This window comes from Halichoeres trimaculatus, unplaced genomic scaffold (assembly GCF_033239565.1).
Source record: "Halichoeres trimaculatus isolate MK-OKI-2021-1 unplaced genomic scaffold, fHalTri1.1 fHalTri1_scaffold_13, whole genome shotgun sequence".
Taxonomy (NCBI): Eukaryota; Metazoa; Chordata; class Actinopteri; order Labriformes; family Labridae; genus Halichoeres; species Halichoeres trimaculatus.
Window position 1 is genome coordinate 2,945,939 of NW_027437191.1, and position 17,968 is coordinate 2,963,906.

At 39.6% G+C, this 17,968-nt stretch overlaps 2 protein-coding genes and 1 non-coding gene across 3 annotated transcripts; 2 read left to right on the forward strand and 1 right to left on the reverse strand.

The window, feature by feature from the left end:
* Positions 1–5,226: 5,226 nt before the first annotated feature.
* On the reverse strand, positions 5,227–11,542 carry glrx5 (glutaredoxin 5 homolog (S. cerevisiae)). Its single transcript, XM_074684554.1, has 2 exons — positions 11,116–11,542; positions 5,227–7,015 (listed from the first exon to the last, which is right to left on the reverse strand). The coding sequence occupies exons 1-2, from the start codon at positions 11,411–11,413 to the stop codon at positions 6,843–6,845; spliced, it is 471 nt and encodes a 156-aa protein (XP_074540655.1). The 5' UTR covers positions 11,414–11,542; the 3' UTR covers positions 5,227–6,842.
* Positions 11,543–11,782: 240 nt separating this feature from the next.
* On the forward strand, positions 11,783–13,392 carry prkrip1 (PRKR interacting protein 1). The gene has a single exon (XM_074685218.1). The coding sequence runs from the start codon at positions 11,830–11,832 to the stop codon at positions 12,394–12,396; it is 567 nt and encodes a 188-aa protein (XP_074541319.1). The 5' UTR covers positions 11,783–11,829; the 3' UTR covers positions 12,397–13,392.
* On the forward strand, positions 12,920–13,194 carry LOC141802461 (small Cajal body-specific RNA 13). Its single transcript, XR_012599487.1, has one exon.
* Positions 13,393–17,968: the final 4,576 nt, after the last annotated feature.

Genomic DNA, 17,968 nt, shown 5'->3' on the forward strand with positions numbered 1-17,968 from the left:
GACATGATGTACCATTATTTTGAGGCATTGGAGGTGTTTTTAACAGCTGCTAGATGAAGGTTTGATGTCTGGGTTTCCTGGTCACCCTGAAGAGGAAGTAACAACTGATAACATTTACTCCAGCTCCTGTTAGTTAAGAAGCTTTTTATCGTCTTGTAACTTTCTAATAAGTTTTCAAAACCTTTACTTTAGTATTTTTTAAGGAGTTATGGTACTTCATAGATTTATACATTGATTCAGTTACTGAGTAGAAAAAACTCAGATTGGATCCCAGCCGTCCATCAACAGTGTACATGCAGCTGATTGGCTGACATCCCTGGTCCAGTGATCAAGTGATCTGACGTAGAGGAGGAGAAACAACCGGCTGATGCAGAAACCCCAACAGATCCTTCCACTGGTCGGTCCTTCAGGTCGGTACCTGCTCAGAGACACAGAGATCTGATGAAGCTGACTCCTCTGTCCAACCACAGTCAGCTCAAACCTGAGCCACAAGCTGATTCTGATCAGAACAAGCAGTCCTGCAATTCAGACTCTTCATAGTGCGATTTTGATGTAGGGATTTTAAAGGGAAGACTTTTTAATTTGACTTAAACAGATTCACAGACTGCCACTTTCATTTGTATTTAATCAAACTGTCATCAAGGTAACTGAACTTGTACTTGAGTAGAATATTGAAGCACCTAGTCACCAGCACCTAACTTACTGATTGAGGAGAAACTCTTTCTCAAAAAAATATTAATAAATAATAACAATAATGATAAAACTTTATTTTTCTATAGCACTTTTCAAAAGCAATGCTAAAAAGTGCTGTACAAAATGGAACAGAAAAGAAATGAAGAGAAGAAATAAGACAGTAAAAGAGAAACGCGACGAAGAAAAGAAAATATATAATGTAAAAGGCTAAAAACCAATCACAGGAAAGGAAAACATCAGAAAAATAAAAACAATAAAAAAATTAAAACAGATTAAAATAAAAGATTAGAATTTAAGATCCTGCCCATGTGCTGTGAAATAAAAAAGTTACAGGTAAAATAAAATAAAGGCAGCATTTCAACCGTTAAAAGGTGCTCAGCTAGAATCTCCAGTCCAACAGGTTGATAAAAATGCGTCTTTTAACAAATTTAAAAGAGTCTGCCATTCTGATCTCCTCAGGTGGGTTTTTCTAATCCTAATCTCAGGGCTCCTAAATTTCAGGTCTAGGGGTATTTCACAAGGCATTTTAAGGCTAAACTAGCTCCTAAACCTGTGAGCAGTAGGTAAGAGGACTCCTGAGTCACTAAGACCAGAAGACCTGATCAGAAGTTCCTGGAGTCAGAGCACTGCAGGGTCTATGCTCTCCTCCAGCCCCACAGTGCTTGTGTCTGAGTGGCCAACCTCTGAGGCAGTGGGTGTTTTAGCTGCAGAGCCTCCTCTTCATGGATGAAACACACACAAAAAGCTCACTTTAATCTACACTCTGATGATGGCTTAGGGTAAATTATTCATGTCAAACATTTCTGTTAATGAACACATTCAACAGATTGTTGTTTTGTTTGACAGTCATTTGTCTCACCTGTTGCAGTGGTTTCTCTCTGAGCTCTGTGACCTCTGACTGTACCTCAGACTGTCAGGACAACCAGTCAGTGGTTCTGTTCATTAGTGGGAGTGCTTATCAGTAAGCAGATTTTTCCTACGCTTCTTTTTTAATTGTGAGGTGATCCCAGGTCCAAATTTTGCTTTACTAATGTCCCTTCTTCTGTGAGCAGTATGGACGAGGAGGAAAAGCTGATTTAGAGTCTAGTTTGATTTACGTTTTCTTTTACCTGTGCCTTTCTCCGCCACGGTTGGTCCAGAGCCCCAGTCATTAAAAGTCTGCTTCTTTGTGGACCTGCCAATCCTTTAACCAGATGCAGCTGCTGGAAATATGCAGAATTATACTTGATCAGTCAGTTTATAAGTACGGTGGCCAATGGGTGTCAGACGATTTTCAAAAGCCACAGCACAATTGAAGTCCAGCCACAACACGAATGCAAAAGAGGTGAGTTATCCCAACGGACACTGAAAAGTTGTGAAAGTAAGTCAATGATTGTTTTCTTTTTTAACTTCATCTATGATGAATAAAGCTTCGTAGAGGTCTGACCTTGTAATACCCTTCATAGTGCTTACATTTTTTCTATTTACCAGTACAATACATCATCTTATATTCAGCTTTATGAACAATTCATGTCATAACATTAGCATCAGAGCTTTATTTATCATAGCTGAAGGTAAAAAGAAAAGAATCACTGACTTACTTTCACAACTGTTCTGTGTCCATTGGCAAAACTCAAACCAGTGATTTCTCCTCTTCTTGACCCTTTGCAGTTTGCATACAGGAAGGGTCGCAGCACTGAGGATGCAGTCCTTAGTGTGTCTCATCTTATAAGCAAGCACCTTGAAAACCCTAAGGCTTATGCTAGGGTCTTATTTGCAGATTTTAGCTCAGCTTTTGATACAGTCCGACCCCACCTGCTTGCTGAGAAGCTCCTCAACTTAAAGGTAAACCCTGTGATTATCAAATGGTTTTACTCCTTCTTCACTGACAGGTCACAACAAGTCAATGTAAATGGTACACTCTCTACAGTTAAAAAAAAAAGTAGTACAGGGGTACCACAAGGAGCTGTGAGCTCCCCTCTTTTATTTACACTCTACACAAACGACTGCAGAGACAGTCATCAAGATAATTTGTCATAAAATTTTCAGATGACACTCTTATTCTCAGCCTCTTGCATGTTGATGGCTGCCCTTCTGTTTACCTAAATGAGGTTGTCTCATTTCAGGCTTGGTGTGAGGAACATCATCTCATGCTGAACACTAGCAAAACTAAAGAGATGATATTCGACCCCAGGGCAGTTAGATCACATGACCCTGTTTCAATAAGTCACAGTCTAATTGAGCAGGTGGACTCTTACACATATTTAGGCATCCAGATAAACATCTTACTAAAGTGGGATGTGCATGTTGATTTCTTGTGTGCCAAACTTGCCCAGAGACTGTATTTCCTTCGTAGACTCAGATTGTTTGGCGTCAGTGAGAATGTGATGTTGACTTTCTATAAAGCTGTTATGGGGAGCCTGATCAGATATGGGATGGCAGCCTGGTTCAGCTCCTTATCTGTTCAGTGTAAATCAGAGATAAACAAACTGCTTAAATGAGCTGTGAAAGTGATAGGTAAAAAAGATTACTTGTCCCTTCAAACTATCTTTGAAAAAATCGTTGTCAGCAGGGCACAACATATTCTAAAAGGTCCTTCTCATGGTCTTCACTCAGAATATGAGCTACTGCCCTCTGGAAGACGGTTCAGAGCCAGCAGAGTGAAAAGTAATCACTTTAAACTCTCCTTCCTCCCTTCCTCCATCACTTTACTTAATAAACAATCTGCGGTGACGTAACACAGTAATCTAGTGTATGAGCAGAAGGGGGTTCTTATTCTTCCTCCCACCAATCTCTTTTTAAATCTCTTTTATTAGCATTGATTTTAACACTGTATCTGTATGTTTGTATTTATTCGCATTGTGTCACTGGTGGCATGCCACAGCAAACACAGCTTTTACTCAGTAACTTATTTATTTACAACAGGCATGGCATTGTATTATTAACTGTATACTGTTGATCGGTATGAATGTATGAATTTCATGAATTTCCCTCCGGGGATTAATAAAGTATGTCTTATCTTATCTTATCTTATGAGCAAATGATCCATAAAATGTGAGCAGCACTGCACTTATGCAGGGTTCCTACAGCTCAAGCCAAGTTAAATTTAAGACTATTTAAGACTTTTTTGAGGCCGTTTGAAATCAAATTTAAGACCAAGTTGACAACGAACCACAATTGAAACAAACAAAAAAACAAAATAAAAACACCACATGATTTACCTGGGTGAGAGGCCATTTTAACCCAATGTTCATTTTGAATAAAACATCACTTTTTGTCTCCTTTTTAACCCCATTTTTACAGCTTTATGTCTATTTTGGCTCCCATTAATCATTTTTTGGCCACTCCCAGAAACATTTTTGTAATTTTTACATGTTTTTTGAAATTTAATATCACATTTAATTCCCAATTTTGCTGCCAAAAACTATTTTTCTAAGCTACTTTTGGATTTTTTTTGCAAATTTTTCCCTTTTTGTTTTTGTTTTTTTGCAATTTCATACCTATTTTGCACCTATTTATTATCCTTTTTGCACTTTCATACCATTTTTGCCCAGTTTTTGCAATTTTTATCCCTTTTTTGACCTTCATTCATACACTTTGTCCCACTTTTGGACCATTTTTATCTTTTTAAGCCCGTTTTTATACCTTTATTCCTATTTTGCCCCCATTTTTTTTTTTTTGACCACTGTCAGAAACATTTTTGGAATTTTTACATGTTTTCTGACATTTAATTTCAAATTTAATTTCCAAGTTTGCTGCCATAATCAATTTTCCTAAGCCACTTTTGGATTTTTTTTTTTTTTTTTTTTTTGCCAATTTTTCACCTTTTTTTTTCCCTCTCCAGGCACTGTAGTTAAAACCAAGACATGCGTCTGCTCTGAAAGATCCTGGTGCAGCCACATCACTGCTTTGTTAGTTCTGCTTTTGTGATTGCACAATGTTGCCATGACAATAAATCAGTGAATTCTTTTTGAAAAATAGATACATTTTGCTAAATATTTTTTTTGTTCAATCTAACATAAATCTTATTAATGTGGTTAAATTTTTAAGACTTTTGAAAATTGAATTTAAGACATTTTAATGCCAATTAAGGCCTTCTTTTTAGAATTATGAATTCAATGCCTTTTAAGACTTTTCAAGGATCCGCAGGAACCCTGTTATGTCCATGACAAATTTACCTTTGGGGACAATAAAGTTTATGTTATCTTATTATCTTAAAACTGTCCTCATGACGTCTGTTCTGTTGTGGTGTTTGCATTTATGGAACTCTCAACTCCTTAGTGAGAGTTTCTCTGCAGCTGTGAACAGGTCTGAAGAGAAAACTCTGAGTGAGGAACTGTTAGTGTCATTTAAAAGAGTCCACCTTAAGGGTGAGATGCTTTGTAAATCCAAGCCCTGGAGCTGTTTGAAGACTAACAGACAAACACGTGGAGAGGTGCTGGTCTGTTTCTGGACCCTGCTCATGTGTGCTTTCAGTAAAAACCTCCACTGTCCCTCACGTGCTGAAGGCTCCATCAAGGAAAGAAAGAGGCGGCATGCTCTTTATTAGTGTCACAAAATATTTAATTGGTGCAGGGTTTACATGCCACTGAAATACATTTCAGAATAGGCTCTCAATGTACAATAATTTACAGTGTACTACATGACCATCGCCTCAGAATACAACTGTGTGCAGCAGGAGGGGATGAGCAGGGTTTGAAGGTTTGAGAGGCTGAGTGAGAAACTTACAGGAAGACGAAAAAACTCCCCAACCTGATAAAAAAAAAAACTTTTTATTCAGTGGAAATTTAACAAACACCACAGGCATATGGACTGACACATTTCAAATAAATACACATCAGTTTGTTTTTCATTATGCTGCCAATCAGTCATCTTTAGACAGACAGAGTGTGTGTGTGTGTGTGTGCGTGTGTAAAGGTGTTGTTGCGTTTCAGCGGATGTACACAGTAAAAACAAGAGGATACACTGTGGATGTGGATGACGACAGGAGGAACAAACAGGGGACACTGGTGCTGGTTCTGCCACACTCGTGCATGTGTGTGATGCGCTCAGTGAGATCAGGACCATCTACAGATACAGAATGGACCCAAACCAACCAGAAAATACTCCCCTCTGCGTGTAGAGGAATCACAGGCACCTCATTCAGAAGCTATTCTCCTTTTCATTATTATTGGCACCCTGAGGCTCACGAGGCGTTGAGCAGACTTTGAGGAAACAGGGAAGGATGATGGAGGGAGCTTGTGGGTCATCTCAGGCAGTGTTTGTCACAGCGTGTTCACTGTTCATCACCTTGTTTCAAATATAATGAGCCACAAGTAAAACTTTCAAATGAAAAGTAACTGTTAAGAAGTGTGTTTGTAGGTCTGACGAGTGACAGTGAAAAATAATGAACATTAAAAAGTCCCGGTGTGTGAGGGGTTAGGGTTAACATTAAAGCTGCTCTACTCTAAATAGCTCTATGTGGCGCTGAAGCGGCTGCTTGTACGCTGAACCCACAGAGGAGTATCTGCAAACTCTGCATCCTTTAGCACTTTGTTTTGGTTTTCTAGCCCACCATTCGCTGTTTCAGGTCTCCTGTGTGTGTTTGTTTTTTCTGTAGAAGGAAGTCATCTTGTGAGGTCATAAACCCAGGGCAGGCTCCCTGTAAAGCACCAGTAAGAGAAGACAGCTGAGATGTTTACCAGCCTGACCCTGTGGAGCCTGCAGCAGCAGAGGTCTGATTTCTGAATTGATGCTCAAACACCACTTTCTGCTAGGTGTTGTGTTTGCAGCTAGACTCTGCTGCCCCCTGGTGGAAGAAAAAGTTTACACCTTTGAAGAGGAGATGTAAAGACATGATTTTTTTCTCTCCAAGATTAAAAATCTCACTCTTTGGGAATGAGCTGCAGGGTGAGAAGACCTGAATGAGAACACTTTGAACAGTGCTCTTGTGTTTCCGTGTGTGTGTGTGTGTGTGTGTGTGTGTGTGTGTGTGGGAGTTGATGGCAAGTGGATGTTATCAGCTCAGTGATGCACTGCTGCCCCTCCTCATCGTCATCAGTGTGGCTGAGTCAGTTTTCACCAGCGCCTGCAGAGTGTGTTCTTCTGTGATCATCAGAGCAGGGTGTGGGGTTTTATCCTGATTCATGTTTCCTCTGTCGTGTCAGCTGTTAAAGGTTTATCCTCTCCTCCTACTTGGATTCTTTCTCAGCATCCAGCAGAGCAGAGCTGATGCCAAGCTTCTTCAGCTCCTCCACCAAATCCCCGTTCTGGTGCATCTGCAGCAGGATGTCACAGCCACCCACAAACTCTCCGTTGAAGTACACCTGGGGGATGGTGGGCCAGTTGGAGAAGTCCTTGACTCCTGAGGAAGCAGACAGCATTTGTGTTAGAGACATAAATTTACAGAAAGCGCCATGTATCAGGTGTCAGGCTCAGAGAATGGAGGAAAGCAGCAGTAAACGTTTGTGCCAGATATAAACAAACACAGGTAGTCTGCCAGGACGAATTATGCAATAACAACGTACAGATGAGTGATTATGAGAGCAACGACGACCTGCCGTTCACTTTGAATAAAGCATGAATGCAGACCGATACCAGATTTTTTCGGTGGGAGTCTGTTTATTTGTGTTTTTGGTCAAGTAAAATATGGCCCCGTCTGAGTGCAGAGGAAACCAGCAGAGGAGCAGGGAGGGGGTGTTTGGTGCGAGTGCTCTGGGCTTCTGCTGCACAAAAACACTGCTGTAGGGGTAATTTGTGCCCTAAACCTTGTGATAGAACCCAACTTGTTCCATCCTGGAGAATCACTTTAATTAACCCTCTGGGGTCTACTGACCATTTTAGCCCACTTTTGATTTGAGCTTCGAATTTCATCTTAAAAAGTGTTTATCTAACATTGCTTGGTGACTGTTTCTAACGCACCTTACCTGTGTGATTTGATTATTAATGTGTTCTGATTTAATTAATGAACACACTGGACCTAAAAAATAAAAAAAGGAAATCCAAGCAGGAAAAAGTTTTTCCTTTTTTTGTGGAACCCACAGATATAACAAATCATTTTTTATAACTTAGATAACAAATACAAGTTGTAAATTCCAAAACACCTCTGTGTGTTGTTGCTGCAATGATGAGTGTGGGTAAGAGGGAGAGGCACTCATCTGCAGGGACTGAGCCATATCGTCAACACATAGTGGAAAAGGCAAACCGGAAGTTGGTCTTCTTCATCTATTTTTTCACTTTTTCAGCTGTACGACACCATGCAGGAACTCGGGCGCCCCTTAGAGCCAATAATACCAGATCTCAATGAGACACAAATGAAATTTTGACTTAACTAGATTTTGTAGACGTTATGCTGTTGACATGTATTATGCACGTTTCAAATGAAACAGTAATTCATGTAAGAAACAAAACAGAAAACAAAAATTGAAACCAGAACTACAACAAAAAATGGTTAAGAAACACAACCAGGGATATAGCGCCAGTCTGAATTCCATTAACCATAAACAGGAAAATAAAAACATATTTTGCTATGGGGCCCAAATAAAATCTAGAATATGTCCAACTTTCAGTTTAATGAGAGCTCCGTAGCACCAAAAAGGACAAAAAGAACACGAGGATTTTTTTAACTTTTCTTTTTCTTCTGCTGTTATGTGTATATTTTTGTGCATCTTTGTTGGATGATTGCTGTATCTTAGCCCCTGGCTGCAGCTATGTGTATATTGTTAATTGTACTTTGGTAATACTAAAAAAGAAAAAAAAAGGACTCCAAAAACAAAAGAATCTTCAGTACTGTAATAACTTAAATTGCACATTCTTACATTAAAAAAAAAAAAAAAACACGAAGAAGACCAACTTCCGGTTTGCCTTTTCCGCTATGTGTTGATGATATGGCGACGCTCAGTCCCTGCAGATGGGTGCTCTTGGTAAGAGGGGCGCTTGTCACGTCAGAGAGCGAGGGAGGCAGAGCAGAGAGGCTGTGTGAGTGTTTGTGTGTGTGTGTGTGTGTGTGTGTGTGTGTGTGTGTGTGTGTGTGTGTGTGTGTGTGTGTGTGTGTGTGACAAAGTTGTTGCTGCTGTGCGGCCCTTACTCTCAGACTTGGATGTCATGTATGCAGTAGTCCTTGCGTCCTCACAGTGTAAATTGGGGGTGCAGGATAATATCGGTGAGTTAGCAGTATCGGCTGATATTGGTTTAGAAATAACATATTGGATACTGCCCAACACACCAACTTGGTGTGTTATATTATATTGGCGGAATTTGAAATTCCACCAAAATAATAAACCGATTAAATAATGGGCTGGAGCTGCAGATATTTTTTTGAACTTTTTGTGATTTTGTTTGCACAGTTCAGATTGAGCAGTCCCATATTAGTTAAACTTGAATTTAAGCAGCAGTCTGTGAGGAACATGTCTGACTACTTTAGGGAATCAGGCTGGGAAAATATGCTTTTTTCATGATTCAATTCTTTTACGATTTTTGGGGTGCCGATTCTTTGATACTTCTGATTTTTGGTTTGCTTTTTTAACACCAGAACATGTGAAAAAGTTAAATGATGATGATATAAGTCTAGTCTACAGACCATATCAGGAGCCATATTTTCCCATAAAATGCACATCACGCGAGTCAGAGAGAAACATTTCACCCTCTACTGGAGAAAAGTAGTAACTTTTTTCCAATCCAGTTTATAAACAAAGGCTGAAATGAAGAATCTATTTGTTGGCAAAGAACCCCATTTTTAATATTGTCAGACAAAAATGCTGCACACACTGAGGTAGAGAGCTTGTGCAGCTCACACTGCTGAAACTAATGGTTCAGATGATCAGACAGTCAGGGCGCCCCCAATGACCCCAGTCCACCACCAAAAACGCCCACAATAAGCAACTGAGTATGAAAACAGGACCACAGAGCACAGAGCATCGATGGCGTCACTGTTGACACAGGTGACACAGCACACCTTCAGAGAGTTCAGCGGAGTCCACGTATCTTCAGGTCAGAGCTGTTTTGGTCTAGGCCTGAACACAGAGATGCTCACACAACACCTGGCAAGTTTTCATGACGTTGCATCTGATTGGTGTAAATCTCTGATATAAATTTTTTGATTAGGGGTGTATCGATCACAATTTTCTGGCCAATCACTGATCTTTAAAAAGCCCTACCTGCCTATACTGATTGGGGCCGATACCAATTTTTACTTTTTATTTTTAATAACTGACAGCATATACCTTTAAAGTTCTAATCTTATTTTATTGAAAATCATCAAACAATACCTTTGAAACATTAGAATCTTTATGTTTTAACTTAAACAACCAATTAAGTGTCCTTAGTTTTAGGTCTCAGAGCAAAAAGCAACAATGGCTGGCTGTCAGACCTTCCCGGAGGTATATAAGATCAGTTTCATACGTAAGGATGGGCCGATCACCAATCTCTGATCTTTGATCACCTATTAAGAAAATCGGCACCAATCAATCGGTGCATGTCTATAGTAGATGCATTTTTTTTTAAACTGAGCTCTTTTTCTGGGGAGGCCTGCAGGTAAGGGGAGAGGAGGTCTACAGATGGCTCCTCCGATGACGCTCTCTTACCTGGTTTGTTTGTACTCGGCCTTTGTTCTTGTTCTTAGTTTCCTGCACTATTTTAGTCTGTGTGTGTGTGTGTGTGTGTGTGTTTGAGTGTGCGTGTGTGTGTGTGTGTTAGTGGGGGCCTGCATGAGTGTGGGTATCTTAGGTAAAACAGGGGTAGGAAGGTGGGTTTAAGGGAATGTTTTTAATTTTCTCTATGTAAAGCACTTTGGGTAGCATTCTTTGTATGAAAAGCACTTTTTAAATAAAGTTTGACTGATTGATTGATTTGAAGTTTCAGTAGTCAAAGTGTGATATTATTAAAGCTTCCACCCGGTAACATCATGTCTCAGTTGTGGGTAAGTGACATGCTTTTCTTTAAAGATGCCTGATCGCCATGACTCAGCATTCAGCAGCTATTGCCACACTGTTAAGCCCCAATTGACAAAATCCCATTAAAGAGCACTGGTGACGTTGTTTCATTCTCTTTTTTACTTCCTTGTTTCTGAACCTGTTTTCTGTCAATCCCTTTACCATACATGAACATGGCTGGGTATGTAGTGAGAACAGACCTGCTCACACTGATGGTGTCCTGTCAGACTGAGGTACCACACCCTGGGGTCCTGCTGCACAGCACTGATAAACAGGGAATACTCAGAAATCTCTCTCAGGAGTTAAAGATGGCCGTTGGTAAAACTCAGATATGACACTGGTTTGAAAGCTCAAGGAAATAACAATAAGTTGTTTTTTAAGACATGGGGCGGATTAAAGGTCCAATAAGGACATGGCACAAGCAGGTTCATGCACAATCTCCTGTGACCCTGTCATAGTCAGCATTACCAGAGTTCGGTTCAGCGGACAACTTGTTGCGGTGGTTTGATGAGGTCTCTGTACCTGCTTTACTAACCTTGTCTGAGATCCTGGTCCTCCAACACGTTGTACGCAGCATAGTCGTCAACCCCGTGCATCCGCAGAATCTGAACGACCGCGTTACTGAAGCCACACATGGGTTGAGCCGGGGTACCCTTCATAAATACAACCACTTTGTCCTTCTTCACCATCTCACCAAGGTCTTTCTGGAGGTCTGCCGACGCGCACAGGAACCGGGCCGAGCCGGACCACACACGGCCGTCGGCTTGTCTGGGCAGATAGACCGCCGCCCCTGCCCGCAAACACCTCGCAGTGGATCTGATGAAACTGTTCATTGTTCTGGTGTGTGTTGTCTTCGGCTGAAAAAAGAATTATGGTAAAAAAGTTGCTGCCAGGTGGTGACGAACAGGATAGCGTCAGCCAGTCCACACGCTGCACACCCTGAGCAGGAGAGGTGTGACCTAAACGCTGATTGGTCCACAGCGCTCCAAAATAAATCTAACCTGATTTGCTATTGGTGGAGCTACACGTCAGTTACTGCAGTTACACAAGAAAAAAAAAAAGATTTCACGAAAACAACAATTACATTTAAAATAAATGTTTTTGAAGTTGGCGATGAAAGTTAACGTTACAAAAAAACGGAAATTAGACAGTAAAAAAATAATTATTTTTTGTTTCCAGGTTACAGATACTCATAAGTACTTCCGGGTTGACCTGCGCTCACAGGAAAACGACGGTAAAAGTTTGAAAGATGGCGGCGCACACACAGAAGAATAACAAGCCAGGGAAACCTGGAGGTAAAGAGGCACAGCCTCTGGTTATCGCCAAAACCCCGGCGGAAGAGCAGCGTCTAAAACTGGAGAGGTTGATGCGGAACCCGGATAAGCTGGCCCCTATCCCCGACCGGCCCAAAGAATGGAACCCGCGGGCTCCACCGGAGTTCGTCCGGGATGTGATGGGCTCCAGCGCCGGTGCAGGCAGCGGGGAGTTCCACGTCTACCGGCATCTCCGCCGCAGAGAGTACCAGCGTCAGGACTTTCTGGACAAAATCTCCGAGAAGGTGAACAAAGACCTGGAGTACCTGGATAAGGTGGAACAAAACAAACAGGACGCAGAGGACAGAACGGCAAAGCGCCGGAAGAAGCGGGAGAAGCTGAAGCAGAAGAAGCAGATGGCGAAACAGGCCAAACTGGAGGCCACCAAGGAGAAGGAGGAGAAAGAAGACGCCAGCAAGAGCTCATCCAGCGGCGAAGACGAGGACGAGAGAGAGGGTGATGATGATGCCGAGACTCCTAGCTTCATCATGGGGAAGAAATGACGCCCCTGTCTTCTGTAGACTGATGGACATCCAGGACTGGGGGCTGTCTTAGATGCCCTCAGTGTTGAAATGGTGAGCTGTTTATTATGAGGTGGTGAGAGTACAGCATCCTGTGCCCCGTGGAGAACTGAAGTTAGAGGAAACCTTGAAGTTTGAGGAGACTTTGAATGACTGTAGCGTAATGGACAGCAGAAACCAGCCGGACTTTAAGAGCTGGGTGCAGACACATATCCACACACCTATTTTTCTAATTGTATGAACAGTTATCTCACTAAAGTGTTTCCAGTCCACTTTTTTTTGACAACCCCACTGTTTTATTCAGGGATTTTTTGAGTTCTTGAATTGTGAGAAATCATTTTAATGGGTTAAAAAAAAGAGATTTGAGATGTTAATTTGTCAGAAAGCTGTACACTTTACCTTTGAACTCCTAATGTTTTAATAAAAATGCACAAGTTTACTTTTACATTTAGGTGTATCATGTGTCTGTTTCTGTTATTTCAGTAAAACTTTGATGTCCCCAGTCTTTGCATCCTTGTGGAGCAGCTCCTCGCAGCACCTTCTGCTTGTGGGCTCAACAAGGAGGCAGAAAGTATCTCAAAGAATCAAAAGGCGTGACTCCTCGAGGCTCAGGAGTTTTACGTGCGATGTTCCTTGAACACACTCCTGCTTTCCACGGCGGTGATGGGCTTCTCCTGTGGCCATCACCTTTCTTAAAGCAGGCAGAGTAACGCTCAACAGCCAGATATGGTCTGTAACAGGGAAAGCTGTTCCTGTCAGGCACTGTGCGCTGTAACAAGAACTCATTTTCATTTGTGCTTGCATTCTTTCTATCAGCTTGAATTATATCATTGTTTTTTTTATAAACCAGCATATTTTAACTTCAGTTGAAAAAAACAAACATACTTGCTTTATTTTTTAATACACTGAATCCCAAATTTGTAGGGTTTCTTCTCAAACTTCACTTTAATTAAACTTGTGTTTCTTTTTCAATGTCATTCACATATTCAAGTAAGGAGACCACACAGGGATGTTCTCAGAAAAATAAATCAATTGTTGACCTGAAATGCTGACTGGTGTTGGTTTTATTAATACCTATATTATGTTGATAATGGATAGGTCTTATAAAACACTGACTCAATCCTTAAACATGACATAGTAAGATTTTTTTTTAACCACATGACTCATCATATACTTGACTGTGAATTTTAAATCTTAAATCTTGTTTTTGTGTATTTACCGGTCAGGGGTGGGCCGTGAAAATGTCTGAGACTTAAAAGTGGGCCCAGAGTTGGAAAAGGTTGGGAACCACTGCTTTAACCAGTTTAACAAACACGTAACCATGAAGAAAACCTGCTCTCTGTTTATTCTGTGTGCTGTTCAGAAGCTCACGGATCACTTACCAACAAATGCGTTACTGTTAGATTATTTATGAATTATTTAGCCTTTATCTAGAGCTCATCTCGTCATAAACTCTGAAACTTGTTAATAGAACCTAGTTTATTGTCTCTCAGGAAGATTTTATTTTTTTGATTTTTAGTTTCCCTGCCAGCTCTTGTGTTTCCTCAATCTTCGCTCATCCGATCAGATTCCTCTCTCCTCTCTCCTCTGAAAAAATCATTTTATTTTCTGAGTGTTTTTTTCAAAGCTGTAAAACGACTCAGAAAACATAAAATCCTTATGGACCAAGCAGATAATTCGAACATTTATACAATACAACAATGTGTCAGGACTTAAACAAAATATCAAAAATAAATAATTGAAACAGAAAATTTGATAAACTATATTATTTGTTTTACACTTTGTATAATTTGATTCTGACTTCTCCCTGGAGAATTTATTTCTGTTAAGCTTTTTATTTTCTTGCTTTATGTTCATTAATGTTCCTACAAGTTTTACCTCTGTGATTATATGCATGTGCCTTTGTTTAAATAAAAAAAAAAAAAGTGTGATTTGTGAACACTGCAAATGATTTGCTCACTCTTCGTGGGTTAGTGTTGGAGATATGTTTCTTTGCGTGGCAGAGAAGTGCATCTTTTCAAGCTGCTGCTTATTCTGGTGGAGTCTGCAAGAAAGAGACAGTTTCATCTGTAACCTGTGAAATGGTTTTCTTCAAAGCGGGGGAAGTTGTCTCTAAAAGAAAGGATGATCCGAGCCCCAGCACAGTGGAACATGTTTTGTTTCTGACAGGAAATAAATAAGTTCCTGAAGCTGCCTTGTGTAATAAAATCTATACAGTTCTTTAGTCAAAAAACTCCCAGAGATCACATAAAAAAGGGTCCATTTCTCAGTTCAGCATTTATTCTGGTCACTGGTAACTCGGAAGTTGTTTGTAAGCAAAAATTCTCAGTAGAGTTTCATTGAAAATTATGAGTGGCCCATTTATAGCTTTTAATTCTATCAAAATTCAGTCAAACTGAAGTTCTTGGCAAGAACTGCACTGTTTAAAAACTGAAGGAAGTGATTTCACTCAAATGATCTGAGTCATGATGAGCTAAATAAAAGGTTTAAGTAGGTTCAACTTCAGTGCTAAAAGAACACAGCAAATCCACCAGTGTTAAAATTCCAGTGTTAAACCAGTTCAGTGTTAAATTCTTGGTGTTGTTTTGAGATATTTAATTCTACACTAGTGTTAATCCATACTACTGTGGGAGTTACTTTGCAGTGTTGATGAAAACTAACACCACACAGTGTTACTTTAAACACTCCTCACTCATGGTGGTGTCACGTTCCATCCCAGGAAACACAACAAATTAAGATAAATCAAAGATAGTCTTATTTAACAAAGGGACAAAGCAAAGATTGTATGAATATAAACCAAAATCTTCCTCTCTCCAAACCAAAAGAAACCCCAAAATACCAATCATTCCCAAACACATGAGATCTTCCCAGGATGAAGGGCAGAGAGAGTGTGGCTGCACTGAGCTGAGCATGTCTGCTCAGCCTGAGTGACCACACCCACACCCATCCAGGTGTCAGCCATCCAGCCTGATGAGCACACAGGAGGCACCCAGGCCTGGAGGAATCTTCTTCCTCCATCACAGTGGCAATAATCACGTGTTTTTACAGTAACCTGTTCTTCCATCTGCACTGTTGACTAGGAAGTTGTTCATAAGCAAAAATTCTCAGTAGAGTTTCATCGAAAATTATGAGCGGGCCATTTATAAGTTTTGATTCCATCAAAATTCAGTCAAACTGACGTTTTTGGCAAGAACTACACTGTAAAAATAAACTGTTGATCAAACTTAAGAATAATAATAATAAAATATTTCAATTGGTAACACATAGTTATTTTTTGTATTTTTTATTTCAACAAAATTTCAGACAAACAAGACAAACAAGTGTTAACTGTTAACAAGTGGTTTAGTGGAATTTTCTAACTCCTATGGAGTTTCTGATGGAAGACCAATGTATACCAACTTAGTGTCCATTTCACACCTTTGTGGTGTTAATACTTTACATTGTGAGAGTTGGTTGGTTGACACTGTCATAGTGTGAAACTTTTAACACTTTGAAAATTGTTAATTTAACACTTTGAAAAGTGTTAATTTAACACTTTTTCAGAAGTTCCCATATAAACCCCAGAGTAGTGTTAAATTTAATTCCCAGGGAGTTAAATTATGCCATTTCAAATTTGCAGTGAACCATAGTGAGGAGGGAACTGCATCTATAGACTAGCTTGTGTTACAGAAGTTATTGGACAGTGTGTGTCTTTTGACATTTCTTCTGTAATTTGTTGAAGAGAAAAATAGATGTTCTCAGTATCACTTTAATCTGTTTTTGGTGATTATCATAGTGGTACCACTGGAAGAACAATGTACACCAACTGAGTGTTAATTTAACACCATTGTGGTGTTATTTTACATTGTGAGAGTTCACTGGGTGACACTATTATAGTCTTAAACTTTTAACACTTGGAAAAGTGTTAATTTAACACTTTTTCAGTGGTTCACATATAAACCCCAGAGCAGTGTTCAATTTAACACTAAGGGAGTTAAATTTACCCCCTCAGATTTGCAGTGCACATTCTCAATAAAACAAACATTTTCAGAGTGATTCTATTAAATCCAGAATCTCTGTTTATGTAAAGTTAGGAAGGATCTATCTGTTGCAGAGCGCAGAAGAAGAAACAGACTGAAAGTATCCAGTCAGCCAGAGCTGAAGTGAGAATACCAACATCTGTTCAGGGAACACTTAGGCCTTAATCTGATCCTTCTCCTCTTTGTCCTCAGGGACAGAATGAGTCAGAAGGTCTCAGACCAGCTCTCAGTCAGTTTTCAGCACTGATCATTGAATGTTGTTGAAGGTTGAATTATATAGTTGCAGCAATTAATCATGATTAGTTATGGCTACATTATTGTACATGGGAAAAAAAAATCTCCTTGCTCTTAACGGCAGCACCTGCAGCCAAATGACTTGTAGCACTTTGTGGCACTAACTAAGGTTTTCCTTTCTGTCTGAGGTATTTCATGTTGATTGTTCATGCTTAAAAATTGCCTTTCTGGTTGATGATAACTGTTGTTCACAGTACAGATGAAATGTTGAAGACATATTTTTATTTGTTGGCTCAAATTGCTCATTGAGTTGTTCAGTAAACAACATTAATTTGAGAAGAAAAAGGTTTGAATTATTTGTTGTGCTCGGGCTGCAACAGCCATCAGAACTATGTCACCACCGTCAGTTTACTTTTTTTTTTTTTTTTTAACGTTCACATTGATTTTTTAAAATACAACTGATTCATTTAAATACTCTAATGATTAAAAAGACTTAAATGTTTTTAAAGTCCAAACTTGTCATTTTGAATATTTTATGTAAATGATAAATGTTGCAAGAATGAAGTTTTTCTAAAAGAGAAAAAATAAAACTGTGTAAAAAAAAAATTAACAAAAGTCAATAACTAACTTTTGAGAATCTATGAGTCTTCCTATGATGGAAACAGATTTATTTAATAACACAACACCAGAATAAGGATAAATGAACAGAAATTATACGTTTTTTATTCCGTCTGATGGTGTTGACAAAAACTAAGAAACAACAGTAAAAAAGACATTTTGTGATATAATTACAGAATCAGGAGGCTGCAACTAAACATTTCTTGATCGCTGAGACTTCACTTCATGTACACATGGGTTTATATTTGTTTATACTTAAAAAAAATCAAAATCAAATCCTGTTTGAGCCAAATTCTCAAGAATCAGTGAAATCACATTTACTCCAATTTCAAGTTACTACTCACAAGGAAGAGAGAAGCACAGAGAGGGCAGTGAAAAGAGAACACAGAAGGGAGTAAAGACAGAGAGCACAGAAGTCAGAAATGTCAGAGTCTGAATGATTTTAATTAGACTTTGTGGAAAGGAGGCCTGAGTAAAGGGATGAGCTGAAAGGGGCAGAATAAGTAGAAAGAAAAGAGAAAACCAACCACCACCATGTGAAACGCTGTTAGTTAGTTTTGAGGTTGGTAACCGAGGGTGAGACTGCTGGACAACATTGGAGTATTGCAGCACATGTCAGTTTTCAACATGGAGGAAACTCTAAAAAACAAAAAAAGCCCTGGAGAAATGGGAGAAATGGTCCA

Bases quoted from the DNA above. Each gene is read 5' to 3' on its own strand.
- glrx5 (XM_074684554.1), bottom strand. From the start codon at position 11,413: ATGAACAGTTTCATCAGATCCACTGCGAGGTGTTTGCGGGCAGGGGCG. The intron at 7,016-11,115 runs GTTAGTAAAGCA...CTGCTTCCTCAG, and splicing joins GGACCAGGATCTCAGACAAG to GAGTCAAGGACTTCTCCAAC.
- prkrip1 (XM_074685218.1), top strand. From the start codon at position 11,830: ATGGCGGCGCACACACAGAAGAATAACAAGCCAGGGAAACCTGGAGGT.